Source organism: Nycticebus coucang, chromosome X (assembly GCF_027406575.1).
Source record: "Nycticebus coucang isolate mNycCou1 chromosome X, mNycCou1.pri, whole genome shotgun sequence".
NCBI classification, from domain to species: domain Eukaryota; kingdom Metazoa; phylum Chordata; class Mammalia; order Primates; family Lorisidae; genus Nycticebus; species Nycticebus coucang.
The window spans coordinates 84828800-84855288 of record NC_069804.1 but is presented as its reverse complement, the minus strand read 5'-3'; the positions used below and the strand labels follow the sequence as shown (position 1 = coordinate 84855288).

The 26489-nt window shown below is 38.4% G+C and overlaps 2 protein-coding genes across 2 annotated transcripts in view; one reads left to right on the top strand and one right to left on the bottom strand.

Moving 5' to 3' along the window:
- SLC16A2 (solute carrier family 16 member 2) overlaps positions 1–26489 on the bottom strand; it is a 146900-nt gene that overhangs the window by 62862 nt on the left and 57549 nt on the right. The window lies entirely within an intron of this gene.
- On the top strand, positions 18145–18482 carry LOC128578053 (non-histone chromosomal protein HMG-17-like). The gene has a single exon (XM_053580476.1). The coding sequence runs from the start codon at positions 18145–18147 to the stop codon at positions 18406–18408; it is 264 nt and encodes an 87-aa protein (XP_053436451.1). The 3' UTR covers positions 18409–18482.

Here is a 26489-nt window from a genome sequence, read left to right as displayed (position 1 = left end):
TAGTCTCCATTAATGTGAATGGCTTAAACTGTCCTCTAAAGAGGCACAGGTTAGCTGAATGGATACAAAAACTCAGACCTAATATTTGCTGTATACAGGAGTTACATCTTACCTTAAAAGATAAATATAGACTCAGGGTGAAAGGATGGCCGTCCATATTTCAAGCAAATGGTAATCAGAGAAAAACAGATGTTGCAATTTTATTTGCAGATACAATAGACTTTAAACCAACAAAATTAAGGAAGGATAAGAATGGTAACTTCATATATGTTAAGGGTAATACTCAATATGATAAGATTTCAATTATTAATATTTATGCACCCAAACAGAATGCACCTCAATTTATAAGAAAAACTGTAACAGACATGAGCAACTTGATTTCCTCAGCTTCATAATAATTGGAGATTTCAACACTCCTTTGGCAGTGTTGGATTGATCCTCCAATAAGAAGCTGAGCAAAGAAATTTTAGATTTAAACCTAACCATCCAACATTTGGATCTAGCAGACATCTACAGAACATTTCATCCCAACAAAACTGAATACACATACTTCTCATCAGCCCACGGAACATACTCCAAAATCGATCACATCTTAGGTCACAAGACTAACCTCAGTAAATTTAAAGGAATAGAAATTATTCCTTGCATCTTCTCAGACCACCATGGAATAAAAGTTGAACTCAGTAATAACAGGAATCTGCATACTCATACAAAAACATAGAAATTAAATAACCTTATACTGAATGATAGCTGAGTCAGAGATGATATTAAGAAGGAAATTGCCAAATTTTTGTAACAAAACAACAATGAAGACACGAATTATCAGACCCTCTGGAATACTGCAAAAGCAGTCCTAAGAGGGAAATTTATAGCACTGCAAGCCTTCCTCAAGAGAACTGAAAGAGAGAAAGTTAACAACTTAATGGGACATCTCAAACAACTGGAAAAAGAAGAACATTCCAACCCCAAACCCAGTAGAAGAAAAGAAATAACCAAAATTAGAGCAGAATTAAATGAAATTGAAAACAAAACAATAATACAACATAACAATAAATCAAAAAGTTGTTTTTTTGAAAATGTCAATAAAATAGATAACCTTTGGCTAACCTAACCAGGAAAAAAGAGTAAAATATCTAATCTCTTGAATCTGAAATGACAAAGATGAAATAACAACAGACTCCTCAGAAATTCAAAAAATCCTTAATGAATAGTACAAGAAATTCTATTGTCAGAAATATGAAAATCCGAAGGAAATTGACCAATACTTGGAAGCACATCACCTTCCAAGACTTAGCAGAATCAAGTGGAAATGTTGAACAGGCCTATATCAAGTTCGAAAATAGCATCAACCATACGAAATATCCCCTACTATGAAACTAATTTGACGCTCTCACATGAAAGCTATAACCCAGTTACAACCTAACAATAGGGGGAAGTGGGAAAGGGAGGGGAGGGAAGGGTGTGATGGGTAGAGGGAGGGGGATCGGTGGGATCATACCTGTGGTGCATCTTACAGGGGTATTTGCGAAACTTGGTAAATGTAGAATGTAAATGTTTTGGCACAGTAACTGAGATAATGCCAGGAAGGCTATATTAACCATTGTGATGAAAATGTGTCAAATGGTCTATGAAGCGAGTGTATGATGCCTCATGATCATATCAATGGATACAGTTATGATTTAATAAAAAAATAAATAAATAAATAAACTTGAAGATTTGAAAAAAATAAAATAAAAAAAAAATTTATTCCTCCAGAGTATCCAGTTAGCAAAACAAGCACAATTTTGAATTATAGTATTAAAGGCTGAATAAAAATTAAAAAAAAAGAAAAAAAAGAAAATCCCAGGACCAGATGGCTTCGCATCAGTATTCTACCAAACCTTTAAAGAGTAACTAGTACCTATATTACTCAACCTGTTCCAAAATGTAGAAAAAGAAGGAAGACTACCCAACATGTTCGATGAAGCCAAAATCACCCTGATCCCCAAACCAAGAAAAGACCCAACAAGAAATGAAAATTATAGACCAATATCACTAATGAATATAGATGCAAAAATATTCAACAAGATCCTAACAAACAGAATCCAGCAACACATCAAACAAATTATACATCATAACCAAGTGGGTTTTATCCCAGGGTCCCAAGGCTGGTTCAATATCTGTAAATCTATAAGTACAATTCAGCACATAAACAAATTAAAAAACAAAGACCATATGATTCTCTCAATTGATGCAGAAAAAGCTTTTGATAATATATAGCATCCCTTCATGATCAGAACACTTAAGACAATTGGTATAGAAGGGACATTTCTTAAACTGATAGATGCCATCTACAGCAAACCCACAGCCAGTATCGTATTGAATAGAGTTCAATTTAAATCATTTCCACTCAGATCAGGAACCAGACAAGGCTGCCCATTGTCTCCACTGCTCTTTAACATTGCAATGCAAGATTTAGCCATCACAATTAGGGAAGAAAAGGAGATCAAGGGTATCCATATAGGGTCAGAAGAGATCAAACTGTCGCTCTTCGCTGATAATATGATTGTATATCTGTAAAACACTGGGGATTCTACTACAAAACTCTTAGAAGTGATCAAGGAATATAGTAGCGTCTCAGGTTACAAAATCAACATTCATAAATTGGTAGCCTTTATATATACCAACAATAGTCAAGCTGAAAAAATATGTAAGGACTCTATTACATTCACAGTAGTGCCAAAGAAGATGAAATATTTGGGAGTTTATCTAACAAAGGACATGAAAGATCTCTATAAAGAGAACTATGAAATTCTAAGAAAAGAAATAGCTGAAAATGTTCACAAATGGAAAAACATACCATGCTCCTGGTTGGGAAGAATCAACATTGTTAAAATGTCCATACTACCCAAAGCAATATACAACTTTAATGCAATCCCTATTAAAGCTCCACTCTCATACCTTAAAGATCTTGAAAAAATAATACTTCGTTTTATGTGGAATCAGAAAAAACTTCGAATGGCCAAGACATTACTCAGAAATAAAAACGAAGCAGGAGGAATCACGCTACCAGACCTCAGACTATACTATAAATTGATAGTGATCAAAGAGCATGGTACTGGCACAAAAACAGAGACGTAGATGTCTGGAATAGAATAGAGAACCAAGAGATGAATCCAGCTACTTAATGTTATTTGATCTTTGACAAGCCAATTAAAAACATTCAGTGGGGAAAAGATTCCCTATTTAACAAATGGTGCTGGGTGAACTAGCTGGCAACCTGTAGAAGATTGAAACTGGACCCACAGCTTTCACCATTAGCTAAGATAGACTCTCACTGGATAAAAGATTTAAACTTAAGATACGAAACTGTAACAATACTAGAAGAGAGTGCAGGGAAAACCCTTGAAGAAATTGGTCTGGGCGAGTATTTTAGTAGGAGGATCCCCTGGGCAATTGAAGTAGCTTCAAAAATACACTACTGAGACCTGATCAAACTAAAAAGCTCCTGCACAGCCAAGAACACAGTAATTAAAGCAAACAAACAGACCTCAGAATGGGAGAAGATATTTGCAGGTTACGTCTCCGACAAAGGTTTAATAATGAGAATCCACGGAGAACTCAAACGTATAAGCAAGAAAAGAACAAGTGATCCCATCACAGGCTGGGCAAGGGACTTGAAGAGAAACTTCTCTGAAGAAGACAAGTGCATGGCCTACAGACATATGAAAAAATGCTCATCATCTTTAATCATCAGAGAAATGCAAATCAAAATTACTTTGAGATATCATCTAACTCCAGTAAGATTTGCCCATATCACAAAATCCCATGACCAGAGAAGTTGGCGTGGATGTGGAGAAAAGGGAACACTTCTACACTGCTGGTGGGAATACAAATTAATACATTCCTTTTGGAAATATGTTTCGAGAACACTTAGAGATCTGAAAATAGATCTGCCATTCAATCCTATAATTCCTCTACTAGGTATATACCCAGAAGACCAAAAAATCACATCATAACAAAGATATTTGTAACAGAATGTTTATTGCAGCCCAATTCATAATTGCTAAGTCATGGAAAAAGCCCAAGTGCCCATCGATCCACGAATGGATTAATAAATTGTGGTATATGTACACCATGGAATATTATGCAGCCTTAATGAAAGATGGAGACTTTATCTCTTTCATGTTTACATGAATGGAACTGGAGCATATTTTTCTTAGTAAAGTATCTCAAGAATGGAAGAAAAAGTATCCAATGTACTCAGCCCTACTATTGAAACTAATTTATGGGTTTCCCAGTAAAGCTATAACCCAGTTATAACTTCAGAATAGGGGTAAGGGGGAGAGGGAGTGGAGGGAGGGGAGAGGAGGGGCGGAGGGAGGGTGATTGGTGGGATTATACCTGCAGTGTATCTTACAAGGGTACATGTGAAACTTAGTAAATGTAGAATATAAATGTCTGAGCACAATAACTAAGAAAATTCCAGGAAGGCTATGTTAACCAGTGTGATGAAAATGTGTCAAACTGTCTATAAAACCAGTGTATGGTGCCCCATGATCACATTAATATACACAGCTATGATTTAATAATAAAAAATAATAATAAATTTACAAAAATAAAAAATAAAAAAGAAAACATGGTCCCAGAGGAGTTTTGAGAAATAGCCAGGTTTTGTCTAGTAGCAGAAGGCAATAACTGGAGCTCTGAGAGGCACTGCCGCTAAAAGGCCTCTTCTTGATTATTGAAGACCTTGAAGGCTGGGTCAATGAGATCTCGCTGGGGGGTCTAAGGGACCTGGGGGGATTTTTGGAGTTTTTTTTTTTTTTTGAAATTGAGTGCAGACTGAGAAATGAAATGCATGTCAGTAGGGTAGAGGTGAGGATAACATGTAAATCATGCCAGGTCAGACCATATGATTGTGTTAGATATCTAAATTCTTGAGAGTATTATTATGGGATCTGTGGAAACGAACCTGGTTTCTGACTTATGTGGGACAAGTCTGAGAGAGAAAAGGGTACATGAACCCAGACGATATCTATTGTTCCTGCCACCTTTTGGAGGGAGTATCGAGGTTGTGGTGTCCCAGAAGTGGAAGGTGCAAAAGTGTGACCAGAACTAGTATGAGGTGGAAAATTGGGTTCACCATGTTTCCCTCCCTGCCTGGGTGTGTCATCGCTCCTTTCCTGCCTCCCAGGGATGCCATCTTTTTTATTCCATTTGTCAGAAGGCGGGTGGGGGGATGTAGAAAGAGAGGGGATGGGGTGGAATTCTGTGGTTAGGGAGGAGGTTGAGGATGCGGAGTTGTGGAAGGGCAGAAAGGGGAGGGTTGTCTGCTGGGTTGAAGGAAAACAATGGAAATTAAGGGGGCTTGGGGAGGGCTGGTATGGCCCATGCAAGGAAAATTTGAGAGTGTTCACAAGACAAACACATAGAAGGAATGTTTCAGAGGAGGAGGAAGGCCTGGATGTAGGGGATCTCTGACCATTTTCCCAATCTCCAACAGTAAATGTAGAGGTCAGTGAGGATTGAAAGATCAAAGTTGCCCTTTTCAGGTCATTGTGAACCATTGTCTAATTTATATGTAGGGTAACCAGTATTACAGAAAAAGATGAGGTGTTTATATTTAAGGTCAGGATAGAGCCATAGGGCCTTAAGGTAAGTTAAAAGGTTGCTTAAAGGTGAAGAAGGGGGAATCCATGACTGAGCGGTCCCCATATCTGAAACTGGTGGTAGAAAATAAATGAGGTTAAAGACAAGATGAATGATGAAATTATGAGGTGGAGGAGGAAGGAAGTGGCTGAGGCTGGTTGCAGGGGGGGTACTAGTCCTCCACATATGACCTTTAACCATTTAGAAAAGAGTGACCCAGGTCCACTGAAAGGTGTCCTGACACGCAAGGCTCTGGACAGGTGAGTCTGAGTTGCTGGGGTTAGTCTGTGACTGGCGCCAGATTTACGAGGCACAGACCACTGGGGTTCTTTCATTCCAGAGTAGGGAAAGGGAAGAGAAGTTAGAAAAGCTCAGAGAGGGGCCATATGTGAATGTTTGAGAGGCCCAGAGATGGAAGGAAAAGGAAAGAGAAGTTGGAGCCAGGAAAGGGTAGAGAGGTTAAAAATGTTTGGAAAGGGGTTCTAGACAAATGCTTGCCTCACCATTAAATAGATGAATTTTGGGTGGGAGGCAGAGGTATTCCCCCCCATTTTCCTTCACCTCATTGGAATGAGTCCATCTAGTTGAGTCCACTGGGATATATCTCAGTCCCCCCCACCCCCACCGCCCAAGGGAGCTTCTCCCCATCCCGGGTTCTTGGCACCAAAATCAGAGATTAAGGACCCAAAATGAGAAATTATTCTGAGTTGTGAATGAAATGAAATCAGAGTCCAGGTTCTGTGTGGGCAACGTGGCCATTATTCCACTCGGTGTGAGTTAGCTGAGTTCAAAAAGGAAGTCAGCACATGGATTAAGGTGGATGGTAACATAAAAGTTTGGAGGGGTAGGGATTGGTACATTCTTTTCTTCCTGAGTGGTAGGTTCTATTTGGGTGGGTCCCTACATTCATCCCTTTTAGTACCTTTCCCTTTCCCTCTGAAGAGGCCCTGCCCAGCATCTGTGTCTGGTGACCCCTGGCTCCCCGCCTGCTAACATGGAGAGTGACAGGCCTAGCCTCAGGCAACCTGCCATGAGAAGGTCCAGGATTAGACTGAGTCCCCTTCCCCAGCCATGGGTGATGGCTGCATTGAATCTAGTCTACACCCAAGACATTGGGGGAAAGACCGTGGCTTCTCTGAACTTGTTTGCACAAGGGACATTTGAGCTATGGAAGCAGGAACACTTGAAACTGTTGGCAGATTCCCCTCCTCCAGATGCTACTGGCTGGGGGTGGGTGCAGGTTTACAGCTAATTTTAATTTGTTTAAGCAATGGAGATTTGGTGCTATAGGGAGCAGGAAAAGTGAGTCTGTCCTCCCATTCCCCTCCTCCAGCCATCACTAGCTGAGGGCCACAGTAGTTTGACTCTTTTACAGCAGGGACTCCAGGGAATTACCACAGCTCCTTTAAACTGGGTGGAGGATGGACTGACACCAGGACAGAGTCAGTTTGTGCTATCTGGAAGACTCCCCCAACCTGGGACCCACAGGTAGTGGTTCCCCCCAAGAGCTAGCACACCTAACCTGGAGAAACCAAGGCTGGCCCTCAGAGACTTGTATGCTATATTCCAAAAAGGGAGCTTTGTGAAGCTGTGGGAGAAAGGCCACAAGTACAAGCTGTAGCTCACTTGAGTAGTGAGTGGTGAAAGGGTGCAAAACTCTATCTGCTGGGACCTCCAGATCTGACTTCACACCGCCAGTTTTAGTTGCCAAATAGGTCCCTAGGGTGCTACCTAAGGGTCCCCTATTATATTATCTCTCAATAAATATTTACAGACAACCTAACATTTCAGCTAAAAAATTATAATTAAATAAAAATTAAGGTGAAAATACACATGAGGAGGAACCAGCAGAAGAATCCAGGCAACATGAAAACTCAGAGCAGATCAACATCCCCAAGTGATTACAAGGAAGATATGGCAGAAAATACCATCCATAGAGAAATTGTTGAAATGCCAGAATTTGAATTCAGAATATGGATGTCAAGGAAGATGACTGGATTTGATAAGATAGAAAATGAAATCCAAAAAGTAGTCCAAAAATTGTCTCAAGAAATTAATTAAATTAAAGACAAACTTACCAAGCATCTAGCAATAATTAGAAAAGATATTGCAGAGCATAAGAAATTGAAAGAGATAGTCGAGGAGATTCAGAACACAGTAGAGCATTTCAGCAATAGAGTAGAACATGGAGAAGAATTTCAGTAACTGAAGACAAGACTTTTGAACTAACATAATCATTCAAAGAGGCAGAAAAAAAGAGAGAACAAAAACATAATATTCCCAGAGAGACTTATAAGATTACTCCAAAAGACAAAACATCCAAATTATATAGGGATTCCTGAAGGAGAAAATGTTGATCCAAAAAGCACTAAAGCTGTACTTCAAGACATCAAGGTGGAGCATTTCCCCAAAATTGAAAGAGACACATAAATTCAGATAGTAGTTTCAGAACTCAAGTATAACTCGATCCAAATAAAGCATCTCCTAGACAAATTCTGATTAACTTTGTCAAAGTTAAAATGAAAGCAGTCAGGTGTAAGGAAAGTATTAACTACAAAGGAAAAAATATCAGGATAACAGGGGAACTGTCACCTGACAATTTTAAGCCAGAGGAAGGTGATCAGACTTTAACCTTCCTGGAAAAAAACAAACATACAAACAATTTTCAGCTCAGGATTCTGTACCCTGCTAAATTAAGTTTCATATCTTACAGAGAAATCAAATATTTTACTGACATGCAAACATTGAGGAAATTTACCACAACAAGGTCTATAGGTCTACCGGAAGTACTCAGACCCATTCTTCATACTGACAAGCACAATGGTCCATCACTAAAGTAAACATACCCAGAAATTAAAGAACAAAACTTAGTTTCCACAATGGCACAAGGCGTAAAACAAAGCCACAGACCTGGTCAAAACAAGATGAGCAAAACTCCACCTTACATCAGATTCTCTCATAAATGTAAATAACTTGAATTCCCCAATAAGAGGCACAGGATGGCTGACTGGATAACAAAGCTCAAACCAAGTATCTGCTCTAAGAAATGCATCTAACCACTAAGAATACAACAAGACTCAGTGAGAGGGGATGGAAAATAATATTCCAGGAAAATGGTAATCAGGAAAAAAAAGGGTTGCAATCTTATTTGCAGGTACAATTGAATTTAAACCGACAAAAATAAGGAAAGACAAGGATGGACACTATATATTTGTCAAGAGAAACATACAACAGCTACACACCCAACCAAAACAATCCTAGATTATAAAATGAATCCTAAATGATCTGAACAATACTGTGTCCTCTAACTCCATAATAGCTGGAGATTTAAAAACCCCTTTGAGAGAAGTGGACAGATCCCCCAAGTAGAAACTAAACAAAGAAGCAATGACTTTAACACAACTCTAGAACAAATGAACTTCAGAGATACATATAGAACATTTCATCCTAACAAAACTGAGTATACACTCTTTTCATCAGCCCATGGACCATCCTCCAAAATTGATCCTATCTTAGGGCACAAATCAAACCTCAACAAATTTAAAATAATAGAAATTATTCCTTGTATCTTCTTAGACCATCATGGAATATAAGTTGAACTTAACACTAACAGAAATCTTTGTACCCATGTGAAGTCATGGAAACTAAACAAGCTTACACTGAATGACAGCAGGGATTAGAATGAGATTAAGAAAGAAATCATTAGATTTCTTGGATAAAATATTAATAAAGCCACAATCTATCAAAACCTATGGCATATTGCAAAGGCAGTTCTCAGAGGGAAAATTATAGCATTAGGTGCTATGAAAAGGAAAGAGAGCAAGTCAACAATCTAATGGAACATCTTAAGCAAATAGAAAAGGAAGAACAATCCAAACCCAAACCCAGTGATAGAAAATAAATAACCAAAATCAGAGCAGAATTAAATGAAATCAAGAACACAAGAAACATTCAAAGGAAAGCAAAACAAAAAGTTCTTTGAAAATATTTATAAAATTGATAAACCCTTGGCCAAACTAACCAGAAACAGAAAAATAAGATCTCTAATAACCTCAATCAGAAATGAAATAGGGGAAATAACAACAGATATCGCATCCATATAAATGATCCTCAGCAATTGCTACAAAAAAACAATATGCCCAGAAATTTGAAAATGTAGAGGAAATGGACTAATACCTGGAAACATACCACCTTCCTAAACTTAACCAGAAGGAATTAGAAATTTTGAATAGACCTGTATCAAGCACTAACACTGAATCAACAATACAAGATCTTTGAAAAAAGAAAAGCTCTGGATGTGGTGGTTACACACCAGAACTCTACCAAACCTTCAAGGAGGAACAAATACCTATACTACATAACCTATACCAAAACATAAAGAAGGAATCAACACCAACACATTCTATGAAGTAAATATGACCCTGATACCAAAAACAGGAAAAGACTCAACAAAAAAGGAATACTACAGGTTGATATCATTAATAAATATTATTGATGCAAAAATATTCCATAAAATCCTAGCAAACAGAATACAGCTACACATTAAAAAAAAAAATTATACATCATGACCCAAATGGGTTTTATTCCAGGGATACAACATTTGCTCAACATATACCAATCCATAAATGTAATTCACCACATAACTAATATCAAAAACAAAGACCATATGATTTTCTCAATTGATACAGAAAAAGCATTTGACAAAATAAAGCATCCTTTTCTGTCAAGAGCACTTAAGAAAATAGGCATAGGTAGGACATTTCTTAAACTGATAGAGGCCATTTACAACAAACCCACAGCCAATATCATATTGAAAGGAATAAAACTGAAAGCATTTCTACTTAGAACTGGATCCCAAAATGGATGCCCACTATTGCCACTGCTATTCAACATAGTGCAGGAAATTCTAGCCAGTGGAATCAGTCAAGAGGAGATCAAGGGTATTCAAATGGGGATAGAGGAGGTCAAACATGCACTCTTTGCAGATGGTATGGTCTTATACCTGATAATTCCCAGGGACTCAGCTACAAATTCCTTAGAAGTGACAAAGAAAGACAGTAACTTCTTAGGATACAAAATCAATGTCCACAAATCAGTAGCCTTCATATATGCCAATAATGGTCAAATGAATATCAAATCAAAGACAGAATACCCTTCATAGTAGATAAAAAAAAAGAAATATCTGAGAATATATCTAATAAAGGACATGAAAGATCACTGTAAAGAGAACTATGAAACCCTGAGAAAGGAAATAGCAGAAGACTTTAAGAAATGGAAGAACATACCATGTTCATAGCTGGGAAAAATCAATATTGTTAAAAAATGTCCATACTATCCAAACTGATCCACAGATTTAATGCAATTTCCATCAAAGTACCAATGTCATACTTTGAAGAACTTTAAAAAATGTACTTTGGTTTGGTGCCCATAGCACAGCGGTTACAGCACCAGCCCATACACCAAGGGTGGAGGGTTTGAATTCAGCCTGGGCCAGCTAAACCACAATGACAACTATAACAAAAAAATAGCCAGGTGTTGTGGCTGGCTCCTGTAGTCCCAGCTACTTGAGAGGCTGAGGTAAGAGAATTGCTTAAGCTCATGAGTTTGAGGTTGCTGTGAGCTGTGACGCCATGGCACTCTACCGAGGGCGACATAGTGAGACTCTGTCTCAAAAAAAAAAAAAAAGTACTTCATTTCATATGGCACCAGAAAAAACAATAGATAGCCAATGCAATTTTAAGAAATAAAAGCAAATCTGGAGGCATCAGAGAACAGACATCAGGTTACATATACTGCAAGTCTACAGTGATCAAAACAGCATGGTACTGGCACAAAAATAGAGATATAGATTGACGGAATAGAATAGAGAACCTAGAGATGAACCCAGTTGTGTATTGCCATCCAATCTTTGATAAAGTAAACAAAAGCAGGCACTGAGGAAAAGAATCCCCATGTAGTAAATGGTGCTGGGAGAACAAGTTAGCCACATGTAGAGACTGAAATTGGACCCACACCTCTCACCACTGACAATCAACACATTGAATCCTACAAAGGCATAAATGTATTTATGACCTATGTATATATGATTTAATAAAAAAAAACTGAAAGGCATTCAAGGAGATTCAAAACACAGTAGAGAATCTCAACAATAAAGTAGAACATGGAAAAGAAAGAATTGCAGTAATCAAAGATAAGACTTTTTAACTAATCCAATCATTCAACAAGGCAGAAAAAAAGAAAACAAAAGCAGAGCTTTCTCTGAAAGAGTTATGGACTACACCAAAAGAATGAACATTCGAATCATAGGGATTTCTGAAGAAGAAGGGAGTCCAACTGGGATGGAAGCTCTACTTCCTGACATCTTGGTAGAGAATTGCCCAAGATTTGCAAGAAACTAATCTCAATGCTAGTTTCAGAAGCCCAGCATTACTCAATTCAAACAATCAATCTCCTAGACAAATTGTAATTAACTTTGCCAAAGTCAAAATGAAAGAGAAAATTCTGCAAGCAGCAAGGGATAAGCAACTTCTTACATACAAGGAGCAAAATATCAGGTGACAGTTTCAACTTTTCAGCTGAAACTTTTCAAGCCAGAAGACAGTCGTCTTTCTTTAACCTTCTTCAACAAAGAATTTCATCCCAGGATTCTGTATCCTGCTAAATTTATTTCCATATTCAACAGGGAAATAAATTATTTTACTTGTATGGAAACATTAAGGAAATTCACCACAACAAGACCAGATCTACAAGAAAAACTCAGACTCGTTCTTCACTCTGATCAGCACAATCAACAACTAGCAAAGACAAGAATTAAAGGACAAAGACTAGCTTCCACAAAGGCACAAGGGATAAAACTTAGGGCAGCGCCTGTGGCTCAGTGAGTGGAGCACTGGCCCCATGTGCGGAGGTTGGCGGGATCAAACCTGGCCCAGGCCAAAATGCAACAAAAAATATCCAGGCGTTGTGGTGGGCACCTGTAGTACCAGCTACTTGAGAGACTTAGGCAAGAGAATTACCTAAGCCCAAGAGCTGGAGGTTGCTGTGAGCTGTGATGCCACAGCACTCTACCTGGGGTGACAAAGTAAGACTCTGTCTCAGAAAAAAAAAACTTAATAAATTTCCACAAAACAAGATGAACAGAACTCCACCATACTTATCGATTATCTCAATAAATGTGACTAGCTTCAATTCCCCAACAAAGTGGCACAGTTAATGTATAAAAAAGCAAAAGCTAACTATATACTATCTTCAGGAAACACATCTAAACTCTAAGGACAAAACAAGACTGAGGACGAAGGAATAGAAAATAATATTTCAGGCAAATGGAAATCAGAAGAAAAGAGGCATTGTAGTTTTATCTTCAGATACAATTGGATTTAAACAAACAAAAATAAAGACAAAGATGGACACTATGTAATTGTCAAGGGAACAATACAACTAGAAGACATTTCAATGCTAAACATCTATATACCAAACTTATATGCTCCTACCGTGTTTCCCCGAAAATAAAACATCCTCTGAAAATAAGACCTACTTACAGGTTTCCTTCTGGGTGAAATATAAGGCATGCCCCGAAAATAAGGCACCCCCTAGGCTCTGTCTCGGAATGAAAATTAATTTACCGTAAATTGGTTGCTAGAGCCACCCGGACTGGCATCTAGCAACCAGTGACGTTTTTTCAGAGTCCTGACGTCACTGCTGTGTGGAGGCGGAGCGGAGGTCGGAGTGAGCAGTGAGCACAGGGCAGGAGAGAGGAAGAGACTTTCACAGATGCTTGTAGAAGAACAGAAGGATCAGAATGGGATGCGGCAAAGGTGGTGAGTGCTAGTCTGTCTCTGGTGACACTGCCTGATGCTCGCGGCCGCCCTCATGATGACTGAAGGTAGGATTCACAGTTTGTCTGGTTTGTGTTGACAACTACCACCGTACCATATACAGGTAATAAATCTCCTTTATTTTCATTTAACAATAAATGTGTACCGTATTCTTCTTCATGGAAAAACAAGACATCCCCTGAAAATAAGACCTAGCACGTCTTTGGGAGCAAAAATTAATATAAGACACTGTCTTATTTTCAGGGAAACAGGGTAGATTTTAAACAGTTTTCATATTCTAAAACTGATCATATCCCAGAATACAAGTCAAACTTCAACAAAACTAAAATAATTGAAATTATACCTTGTATCTTTTTCAGACCATAAGGGAATAATGGTAGAACTCAACTCTAACAAAAACCTTCATCCCCACAGACATCATGGAAACTAAACAACCTAATGCTGGGCGGCGCCTGTGGCTCAGTGAGTAGGGCGCCGGCCCCATATGCCGAGGGTGGCGGGTTCAAACCCAGCCTCGGCCAAACTGCAACAAAAAATAGCCAGGCGTTGTGGCGGGCGCCTGTAGTCCCAGCTGCTCAGGAGGCTAAGGCAAGAGAATCACGTAAGCCCAAGAGCTGGAGGTTGCTGTGAGCCGTGTGACGCCACGGCACTCTACCGAGGGTGGTACAATGAGACTCTGTCTTTACAAAAAAAAAAAAAAAAAAAAACCTAATGCTGAATGACAGCTGGGTGAAGAAGGAAGAAAGAAGTAAAACATTAGATTTGTTGAACAAAATTACCATGAAGCCATAAGCTATCAAAACCTGTGGGATAGGCTTGGCACTTGTAGCACAGTGGTTATGGCACCAGCCACATACACTGAGGCCGGTGGGTTTAAACCCAGCCCAGGCCATCTAAAACAACAATTACAACTGCAACAAAAAATAGCCAGGCATTGTGGTGAGCACCTGTAGTTCCAGCTACTTGGGAGGCTGAGGCAAAAGAATCACTTAAGCCCAATAATTGGAGGTTGCTGTGAGCTGTGACACCATGACACTCCATGGAGGGTGACATAGTGAGACTTTGAAAAAAAAAAAAAAAACCTATGGGATATTGCAAAGGCAATCCTATGAGGGACATTTATTGGATTGAATGACCAAATTCAAAAAGCAGTAAGAGCACAAATCAGTAACCTAATGAACCCTCACAAGGACCTAGAAAAGGAAGAGCAATGCAATCCAAAACACAGCAGAAGAAAAGAAATATCTAAACTTAGATCAGAATTAAATGAAATTTAGAACATAAGAACCATTCAGAAGATCAGTGAAACAAAAAGTTGGTTCTTTGAAAAAATTAATAAAATTGATAAGCCCTTAGTTAGAAACAGAAAAGTAATATCTATAATAACTTTCATCAGAAATGAAAAAGTGGAAATAACAACAGATGTCACAGAGATACAAAAGATCATCACTGATTACTACAAAAAAACTCTATGCTCAGAAATGTGAAAATGCAGATGAAATGGACCAATACCTGGAATCACAATACCTCCCTAAATTCAACCAGAAAGAACTGGAATGATGAACTGACCAATATCAAGCACTGAAATTGCAACAACAATAAGTTTTCTAAAAAATAAAAGTCCTGGACCAGATGGTTTTTCAGCAGAATTCTACCAAATATTCAAAGAGGAACTAGTACCTATATTGCAGAACCTATTTTAAAACATAGAGAAGGAAGAAATCCTCCCCAACATGTTCTATGAAGCAAACATAACCTTGATAACAAAACCAAGAAAGGACCAAACAAAAAAGGAAAACTATAGATCACTCTGATTAATGAATATTGACACAAAAATATTCAATAAAATCCCAGCAAACAGAATTTAGCCATGCATTAAAAAGTTACACATAATCATGTGGGCTTTATCCCAGGGACGCAAGGTCATTTCAATATAGGTATATGCATAAGTATAGTTCACCACATAGAGAAAAGCAAAAACAAAGATCATGTGATCCCTAATGGATGAAGAAAAAACATTTGACAAAATTTTGCATCCTTTTCTGACAAGAACACTTAAAAAAATAGGCATAGGTGGACCTTTCATGAACAGATAGAGGCTATCTACAACAAACTCACAGCCAATATCATACTGAACGGAGTAAAACAGAAAGCATTTCTACTTCTATGGAACATAGTCCAGAAGTTCTAGCCAACACAATCAGGCAAGAGAAGGATGTTAAGGGCATTCAGATGGGAGCAGAAAAGGGCAAACTCCTGCTCTTTGCTGATGATATGATCTTATACTTAGAAAATCTCAGGGACTCAACCACAAGGCTCCTGGAAGTGATCAACATATACAGTAAAATCTCAAGGTACACAAATAAAGGTCCACAAATTAGTACCCTTCATATATACTAATAGCTGAGAATCAAATGAAAGACACAATATCCTTCACAATAGCTTCAAAGAAAATGAAATAACTTGGTATATACATAACAAAGAACATGAAGGAACTTTCTTGGGTTCAAACACTTCTCTGGTCTCAGCCTTCTGATATAGCTGGAACTACAGACACATGCCATGACACCCAGCTAGTTTTTCTCAAGGTCTTGCTCTTGCTCAAGCTGCTCTTAAACTCCTGAGCTCAAGCAATCCATCTGCTTTGGCCTCCCAGAGTGCTAAGATTACAGGCATGAGCCACTATGCCTGGCCAACATGAATGAACTCTACAGAGAGAACTATGAAACCATGAGAAAGGAAACAGTAGAAGACTTTAACAAATGGAAGAACATACCATGCTCATGGCTTGAAAGAATCAATATTATTAAAATGTCCATACTACCCAAAGTGACCTACAGATTTAATACAATACCCATCAAAGCAACCATGTCATACTTTGAAGAACTTTAAAAAATTGTACTTCGTTTCATATGGAACCAGAATAAAAACCCAAATAGCCAAAGCAATTCTAAGAAATAGAAACAAATGTAGAGATATCATGTTACCAGACTTTGGGTTATACTAAAAGTCTATAGTGATCAAAACAGCATGGTACTGGCACAAAAATAGAGATATAGATATAGGAAATGGAATAAAGAACCTAGAGATGAACCCAGCCACATATTGCCATTTGATCTTTGATCAACCAAACAAAATCATGCACTGGGGTAAAGAATCCCTATTTAATAAATGGTACTGAGAAAACTTGTTAACCACATGCAGAAGACTGAAACAGTACTTAAACATCTCACCATTGGCAAAAATTAAGTCTCACTGGATAAAAGGTTTAAATTTAAAACACAAAACAATAAAAATTATAGAAGAAAATGTGGGGAAAACATTTGACAACACTGACCTGGGAAAAGGTCTTCATTTTATGAAGAAGACCCCTTTGGCAATTGCAGCAACACCAAAAATAAATAAATGAGACATGATCAAGCTAGAAAGTTCCTGCACAGCTAAGAGTATCACAACTGAAGCAAACAGTCTTCAGAACAGGAGAAGATATTTGCATGCTATAAATCTGACAAAGGGCTGATAACTAGAATCTACAGAGAATTCAAATTAATCAACAAGAAAAAAACAAACAATCCCATTTCTAATTGGGAAGAGATTTTAACTGAAACTTCTCTGAAGAAGAAAGCCAAATGGGTAACAAACACATTTAATAAATGCTGATCATCCCTTTGTGGCAGGTACCTGTAGTCCCAGCTACTTGAGAGGCTGAGGCAAGAGAATCACTTAATCCCAGGAGTTTGAGGTTGCTGTGAGCTATGATGCCATGGCACTCTACCAAGGGTAACAAATTGAGACTCTGTCTCAAAAAAAAAAAATGCTCATCATCTCTAATCATCAGAGAAGTGTAAATCAAAACCACTCTGAGATATAACCTAACCTCAGTGAGATTATCTCAGTGCACAAAATCCCAAATCTGGCATGGATTTGGAGAAAAGAGAACACTTTTGCACTTCTAGGGGATTGCAAACGAATACCACATCTATGGAAAGAAGTATGGACAATTATCAAAGGACTAAAAGTTGACCTTCTATTTGATCCTTCAATTCTATTACTAGGTATCTACTAAGAAGAAAAAAATCATTTTGCTGCAAGAAAATTTGCACTAAAATGTTCATTGCAGCTCAGGTCACAATTGCCAAGATGTGGAAGAAACCTAAGTCCCTGTCAACCCATGAATGGAATAAAAGACTGTGGTATATGTATACCATGGTCTACTATTCAGCTATCAATAAAGATGGATACTTTACATCTTTTGTATTTAAAGTCTTTTGTATTTATTTTGAAACACGTTCTTCTTAGTAATGTATAAAAAGAATGGAAAAACGAGTCTCCACTGTACTCAATACTAATATGAAACCAATATATAAACAACTACATGCCCACATGAAAGAGAAATACAAGTATAGTCTAATGAAGGAGAGGGAGGGGGCACAGGTGAGGAGGGGGGGTGATTGGTGGGATCTCACCTAATGTATACAATGTGAGGATGTTCAACACACACCCTGGGTGAAGAGCTCAACTACAACTTGACCTTTACCCTAGAAATAAAATTGTACCCTCATGTTCATATGAATTTTTTTTAAAAAAGAAAGATTTGAGTAGTGTAAAGAAGAGACAGAGAGAGACCCCTGAACTGACCAAAAACTGCATGTGAGTACATCCTGCTGCTGTTGCCACCATGCCCAAGAGAAAGGTTGAAGGGGGTGCTAAAGTTAAGGCAAAATACGAGCCACAGAGAAGATCCACAAGGTTGTCAACTAAACCTGCTCCTCCAAAGTCAGAGTCCAAGCCTAAAAAGGCCCCTGCAAAGAAGGGAGAGAAGGTACCCAAAGGGAAAAAGGGAAAAGCTGATGCTGGCGAGGAGTGGAATAAACCTGCAGAAAATGAAGATGCCAAAACAGACCAGGCACAGAAAGCTGAAGGTGCTAGAGATGCGAAGTGAAGTGTGTGCATTTTTTTTTTTATTGAGACAAAGTCTCAAACTGTCACCCTGGGTAGAGTGCTGTGGTATCATAGCTCACAGAAACCTCCAACTCTTGGGCTCAAGCAATCTTCTTGCCTTAGATTTTCTATTTTTATTAGAGACAGGATCTTGCTTTTTCTCAGGCTGGCCCCAAACTTGTGAGCTCAAGCCATCTACCTGCCTCGGCCTCCCAGAGTGCTAGGATTACAGGCGTGAGCCACTGCGCCTGGCCAAGCGTGTGCATTTTTGATAACTGTATACTTCTGGTGACTGTACAATTTTAGATACTATTCTTTATCAAGTTTTATAAAAATGAAGAATTTTGTTTTACTTTTTTTAAAGCCATGTTCTTAGCACACAGAACACTTCATTGTTTTGGTGGGGAAGGGGAATATGTCACTAATAGAAAGTCTTCAAAACTAGATTCATATGAGGGAAAATGTCTTCCCCCTCTAGTTTTGAGACTTTGTCTTGGCTCCCAAGAGGAAGGATTGATTTCCTTATGTTGACACACAGCCACCTTGGTGCTAATGCCTTATGGTATGGAAAAAAACTAATTTGTTTTTATGTACTATACTCCCTCTGCCTTCATCATAGTTTTAACTCCCTTAAACCCAGTCACCTCTTGGGACCTGACCGCTAATAATTGGTTACCAGAATGTCAAGGAATCTGGACTTTTTCAATAATACCACTGCAATGGCATCCCTCAAAAGAACAGTGGTTCCTTTTGTACATTGTTGGATTTTCAGATAAATTCTGCCATTTTCACTTCATTTCCTGAAAGTCAGGTTTGGCTTGTGAAAAGTTGTTAAACAATATGCTAAATGTGAAATGTCAACCCTCACTGTAAACTTTCCCTGTTCGAAACATAAAATGAAGACTTCCATAGGTTTTATAATGGCTTTCTGATTTTAAATGGACCATTGAAGAAGGGAGTTTAAAAGTTGTTGTATGCTGTTAATGATTGTCTGCCCCTATGCTGCCTGAAATACCATGATTGTTTATGAAAAGTATCTTCAATAAATCTGGATAGAGTTTGGCTTGAAAAAAAAAAGAGAAAGATTTAAAAAAACAAAAAAGAAAGAAAGAAAGAAAGAAAGAAGCTGTCAGGCTATGAAAAGACATGGAACAATCTTAAGTGCATAGTACTAAGTGAAAGAAGCCAATTTCAAAAGGCTATCTACTGTGTGATTCCAAGTATATCTTATTCTGGAAAAGGTAAAAGTATGGGGATAGTAAAAGGATAAGTCATCACCAGGGGTTTTGAGAGAGAGGGAAAGATAAATAAGTAGAGTACAGGTGATTTTAGGGTAGTAAAACTATTCTATTGATACTATAATGGTTGACACATGTCTTTATACATTTGTCAAAACTTATAGAATATACAACACCCAGAAGTCAATGTAATAAAAGCCATGGACTTTGTGTGATAATGATGTGTCAATGTAGGTTTATCAATTGTAACAAATGTTATCACTATGGTGTAGGACAGTGGTGCTCAACCTTCCTAATGCTGCAAACCTTTAATACGGTTCCTGTGGGTTGTGACCCACAGGTTGAGAACCTCTGGTGTAGGATGTTAAAAACCTTTCCAATCCTTTGTTAGAACTTGTCTGACATGATGATTTTCCTGTTCTGTTCCAATGTTGGAAGACATCAACATGCTTTTTTTCTTTTCTTTTTTTTTTTCTTTTTGGTTGCATTCTATATAAGACCTCAATTTGTTTGTGAATTACATAAAATGAAAATACACATAACAGGAATGGTTATGGCTTCTAGGAAGGATTTTCCAAGTGATCTGAAAAAGAAAATACTTCAAGAATATGAATTATGTGTCGATCCATGTGATATGAAAATGATGTCCCTCTCATTCCATGACAAGAGGTTAGTGACAATGCTAAGTACATTCTTTGACCCTCAAACACAGTTGATCACTGGTTATAGGAAGAAATAGCTTCTTCAGTTTGAAAAACTAACAGTTATTTTAGAATACATAAAGTTTATTGGAAAAGTGGACAGAGCCGATCAGTACTGTTGATGTAATGGATTTATAAGGAGGTCATATACATGTTGGAAAAAATTTTTCTTCGGGATGATGGAAGTTGCAGTTCTGAACAGCTACATCCTTTACTCATTAGATAAGAAGGAGAGTGGAGAAAAAGTACAGATACCCCTTTCTTACTCATCACTCAGCTTGTGAACACCTTTCATCACTCAGCTTGCGAACAATGTGAGGAATAGAAATTCAAGAAAGAAGGAAAGACCATTATCTTCTGACACTGAGGAAGGGCTAAATGGGAAGCTCCATTTTATAATGCAAAATGAAAGAAATATGTATCAATAAGTATTGAATGATTTGCAGCAGAAGAAATGATAAAGGTGAAAGGAGAGAAGCCATTTTCTACTGTGAGTCAAGCAAGAAGAAGCCTAGACTTCATCCAGGAGATTACTTCAAGAAGTATCACACTAAAATAAATAATAAATAAAAATAAATAAAAACACTTTAATTGTTTAATAAAACCTAAAACAGGCAATAAAATTATCAAGAGAGTTCATTTTTATGGTTTTCTCTTTTAAAACTGTAGGATACGGCTCAGCACCCGTAGCACAGTGGTTACGGCATTGGCCACATACACCAGGGCTGGCAGGTTCAAACCCAGCCCAAGCCAGCTAAACAACAATGACAACAGCAACAAAAAAATAGCTGGGCTTTGTGGTAGGTGCCTGTAGTCCCAACTACTTGGGAGGCCGAGTCAAGAGAATTGCTTAAGCCCAAGAGTTTGAGGTGGCTGTGAGCAGTTATGCCACAATACTCTACCGAGGCCAGCCTGGTGAGACTCTGTCTCAAAAAAATAAAAATAAAAATAAAAAATAAAACTGTAGGATAATTACAAGTAATCCACCAACCTCTTTCCTACCCCAAATAAAAAAGAGCTGGGGAGTATGCAGGTGACAGAAAAATTGGATTAGAAAGGGTGAGAAACAGCTGTGCATGGGACAGGAGAATGTGAGAAATATCTGTATTTGCTCAATTTTGATGTGAACCTAAGACTTCCCTAAATAATAATCTTCAAAAAAAAAATTTATAGAGATTGGGGAGCTTGCTATGTTGCCCAGGCTGGTCTTTCACTCCTGGCCTCAAAACTCCTGGGTGGGAGCCACCATGCCTGGCCAAAAATTGTCTTTAAAAACAAAAAATAAGCCAAGGGTTTAATAGACATTTCTCAAAAAAACAAAAAAAAAGATGTATGAATGGCTGATGAGCACATAAAAAGATGCCTAACATCTTTAGTCATTAAGGAACTACAAATCAAAACCAAAATGAGATATCACTGCACATCCTACTAGAATAGCTATTTAAAGAATACAAAAAATAGCAAGTGTGGTGAGGAGGTACAACAATTGAAATCCTCATGTGTTTCTGGTAGGAAGATAAAATGGTTCAGTCACATTGGAAAACATTTTGGTAGTTCCTTAAAGTGTTAAACATAGAGTTATAACCCAACAATTCTACTGCTAGGTATATACCCAACAAATAAAAACATACATCAATTTAAAAACTTGTACATGAATGTTTATAACAGCATTATTCATAATAGCCAAAAAGTAGAAATAAACAAAATGTCCATGAATTGATGAATGAACAAAATATGGTACAGGGTATACATGTAATGGATATTATTCAGCCATAAAAAGGAATTAGTTACTAATGCATGCTATGACATAGAAGAACTTTGAAAACATTATGTTAAGTTAAAAATATATATATATATTACATAATTCTATTTATACAAAATGTCCAGAACATGCATATTTATAGAGATAGACAGTAGATTACCATATCCAAGGTCCAGGAAGGAAGATGGGAAGATTGGGGTGGTGGTGGCTAAAGGATATGGATTTATTTTAGGAGAATGACAATGTCCTAAAATTGTAGTGGTGGTTGTATAATTCCGTGAATTTACTAAAAACCATTAAACTGTACATTTTACATGGGTCAATTCTATGGCAGATAAATTTGTCTTAGTAAGGCTGTTATGTTTACAAAAGAAAAGGCTTAATAGAACAGAAAAAAAATTTTTTTTTGCAGTTTTTGGCCAGGACTGGGTTTGTACCTGTCACTTCCAGCATTTGGGGCCAGCACCCCACTCCTTTGAGCTACAGGCGCTGCCCCAGAAGATGATTTTTTAGTTGAGCCCCGAAGGATAATCGAATAATGAAGAAGTAGAGAAAGGTATTTTAAGCTCATAGAACAGTATAAACAATGGTTTGGTGACTTGAAATGTGAGTGATAGGGTGAAGGAAGACCATATGTGTCAGTGATTTAGGTAGGGGTTGAGTGGAAGAAGATGAACCTGGGAAAGTCACCTAGGAACTTGAACGGCATGCTCAGGAGTTTAGATTTAGTCTCACCAAGTTCATGGGGATTTATGAGTGATTGCTGGTCTGAGGAATGATAAAGTCAGATTTCCATGGAGCATGTCTACAACAATCAGTCTGTAAGACTATATGGAAGGAAGCAAGGATACCTTTTATTAACTGGTACTCTTTTATGCACTATGTACTCTACAAAGGTTGCCCCTTGGGGCTTTCTTAATTGTCTTCTCTGAGGTGCCTCCCACAGGGCCTTGACTATATATACTAGGATTTTATTTTTGGAAAATTAAATGTGCACAGCCTTCAAGCTCCAAAACAATTACCTATAGGTGGCATCTCTGTTTCTGAGACATCCTTTGGGTGCAAGTGTCAGGAGCCTACCAGGTAACCTTCAAACTCCAAATGTGGCCACAAAATCCAGGTTATGGGTCTTGATGTATATTCTGCATGTTTCTTACCCTTCCTGATATTAACTTAGGATACTTTCTTTGTTTTAAAAGCTCCCCTTTCACCCTTAGCCTCTAATTCCTAGCTCTTCAATTAACCCACTGTGTGGTCTAGGTCAAGTTTATTACTCTTCCAGGTCTTGGTTTCTTTGTCTATATCATGAGGAGTTCAGAAAAGATGATCTCTAAGGTCCCTTACCACTTTCCAGCTTAGCTTTCTTTAGATGGAATGAAGCCTTACTGAGCAGAAGAGAGACAGAAAGATGAAGAAAAGAAGAAAGATGGAGGAGAAGAGCAGGCCCTTAAAGGACCTTATACCTCTCTCTCTGGATGAGAGCCATCTGGCCGCCCCTAGCTCAGCTTGGTAAGGGGCTGTCCCCAAACCAAACATGCTCTCCTTAATCTGGCCTCTGACCCTGGGAGTTTCTACTTTCAAATTCAAAATGCACTTCATATTTCCCAATGTTCTCTGTGTCCCCCGAATCTCAGGAAAACATACTGCCCAGGAAAAGCATATCATTTTGAGCAAGAGAGAAATCAACGGGAAGCATGTCCTTCATTAACAAAAATGGCTAGAAAACAAAAAGGGTGTTGGAACTTGGGCCTGACCGAACTATAGAGAAGATCCTTGCCCTAGACCTTTTTACCTGCCTTTAAAACTTCTCTGTTCACACTTCACAGAGGCCCTATTACTGGAGAGAAATGACCCAGAAAAGAAAGCCTACTGCTTCCACCAATGAGCCAGGTTTGGAGGCAGAAAGTGAGGTGGAGCTGGCAAATGGAGCAGGAGTTTCCTGGGGCATTCGCAGGGCTGATGGGAGCTTTTTTTTTTTTTTTTTTTCCCCTCGGTAGAGTGCCGTGGCATCACACAGCTCACAGCAACCTCCAACTCCTGGGCTTAGGCGATTCTCTTGCCTCAGCCTCTTAAGTAGCCAGGACTACAGGCGGCTGTCACAACACCAGGCTATTTTTTTTTTTTTTTTTTTGCAGTTTGGCCAGGGCCGAGCTTGAACCCGCCACCCTCGGTATATGGGGCTGGCACCCTACCCACTGAGCCACAGACACTGCCCCACTTCAGCAACTTCTAAGAGGAGTAGCATGTAGTAAAGTGGGATGGGAGGAAGGGAGAAAAGCCTTTGGGTGAATCCAAAATACTCAAAGAAATTCTAGGTTGACCCAAGGTGGCATGTAGCACAAGTTTACTAATTTGCCAAAGTTTCTGTTTGGCTATTACACTCACCTTTTTTTTTTTTTTTTTAAATTAACTCATAGCTGTGTACACTCATCTTTTATTGATTAGAAATTCTAACTGACATTATGCCTTTGGCTAGTAAGATGAGGACATAATTATCATGTAATCAATGTATGCATTGGTAAACAATCTTACAAAATACATGGCTCAGGAGGAGAAATATTTTGAAGGGTGAAAAATTTGAGAACTACTAACAGGACTAAAACATTTCATCTCATTCATGAGGAAACAGAGACTCAAGAAGGAGAAGTAACTTGTCTGATGTCACATAATAAGTAGTCCCATCAGACCTGAAGCCCAGGTCCCTTAACCATTAGTCAGAACCATTTTACCTCTACTCTACTCTACTCCAGGACTGCCTGTTCCCCCACAATAAAGTGGGTACTCTGGCAAATTTTGTTGAATTGAACAAAACCCATCAGTGTTGCCAGGAAAGTGTCTAGCTTGATTGGTTCCATGGTTATAATGTGATCTGAGTTGGGAGAACAGAACCTGGACTTAAATGTCTAAAATCCTCCTAGGACCATGTCACTAAGCATTGAGTATCATGACAAAGCCACAGGCTTCAAATCATGCTAAAACCACGGCAACCCTAACTTAGATTAGGACAATGTCATGGCCTCAACCCAAAACACAGGTTTCAGGGCTCTCGGATCCCTCTTACCAGATAAGTGTTGTATTGTGTCCATAATGTCACTGAACTGGTACTAAAAGTAGCTGTGGCAGGGATGAATCTTGTTCAATAAATTCAAGGAAGGACAACTTTATTCTTAGTAGGCACAAGAAGGTAACTGCTCTGTGGCAGGGAAAGGCACAGAGGAAATCCCTTTTTTTCTTTTAATTAATTAATTAATTTATTTTTATCATTAAATAATAGCTGTGTACATTAGTGCAATCAAGGGGTACGATGTGCTGGTTTCATATACAATCTAAAATATTCTCATCAAACTGTTCAACATAGCCCTCATGGCATTTTCTTAGTCACTGTATGTAGGCATTTGTATTCTGCATTTAGTAAGTTTTGCCTGTACCCATTCTAAGATGCACTGTAGGTGTGGCCCCACCCATTACCCTCCCTCTACCATAACCTCCCCCTTCCCTTCCCCTTCCTTGGCCCTTTCCCCATAGTCTTGTGCTATAGTTGGGTTATAGCCTTCATGTGAAAGCTATAAATTAGCTTCATAGTAGAGCTGAGTACATCGGATACCTTTTCTTCCATTCCTGAGATACTTTCCTAAGAAGAGTATGTTCCAGCTCCATCCATGTAAACATGAAAGAGGTAAAGTCTCCATCTTTCTTTAAGACTGCATAATATTCCATGGTATACATGTACCACAATTTCTAGTCCATTCGTGGGTCGATGGGCAGTTGGGCTTCTTCCATGACTTAGCAATTATGAATTGGGCTGCAATGAACATTCTGGTACAGATGTCTTTGTTATATTGTGATTTTTGGTCTTCTGGCTATAAACCTAGTAAAGGAATTATAGGATTGAATGGCAAGTCTATTTTTAGTTTTCTAAGTATTCTCCAAACATCCTTCCAGAAGGAACGTATTAGTGCGCATTCTCACCAGCAGTGTAGAAGTGTGCCCTTTTCTCCACACCCACGCCAACATCTCTGGTTTTGGGATTTTGTTACGTGGGCTACTCTTACTGGGGTTAGGTGATATCTCAAAGTAGTTTTGATTTGCATTTCTCTGATGATTAAGGATGATGAGCTTTTTTCATGTGTTTGTAGATCATGCATCTGTCTTCTTTAGAGAAGTTTCTCTTTAAGTCCCTTGCCCACCCTGAGATGGGGTCATGTGTTCTTTTCTTGCTAATACGTTTGAGTTCTCTGTGGATTCTGGTTATTAGACCTTTATCGGAGGTATAACCTGCAAATATTTTCTCCCATTCTGAGGGCTGTCTGCTTTCTTTACGTACTATGTTCTTGGCTGTGCAGAAGCTTTTTAGTTTGATCAGGTCCCAGTAATGTATTTT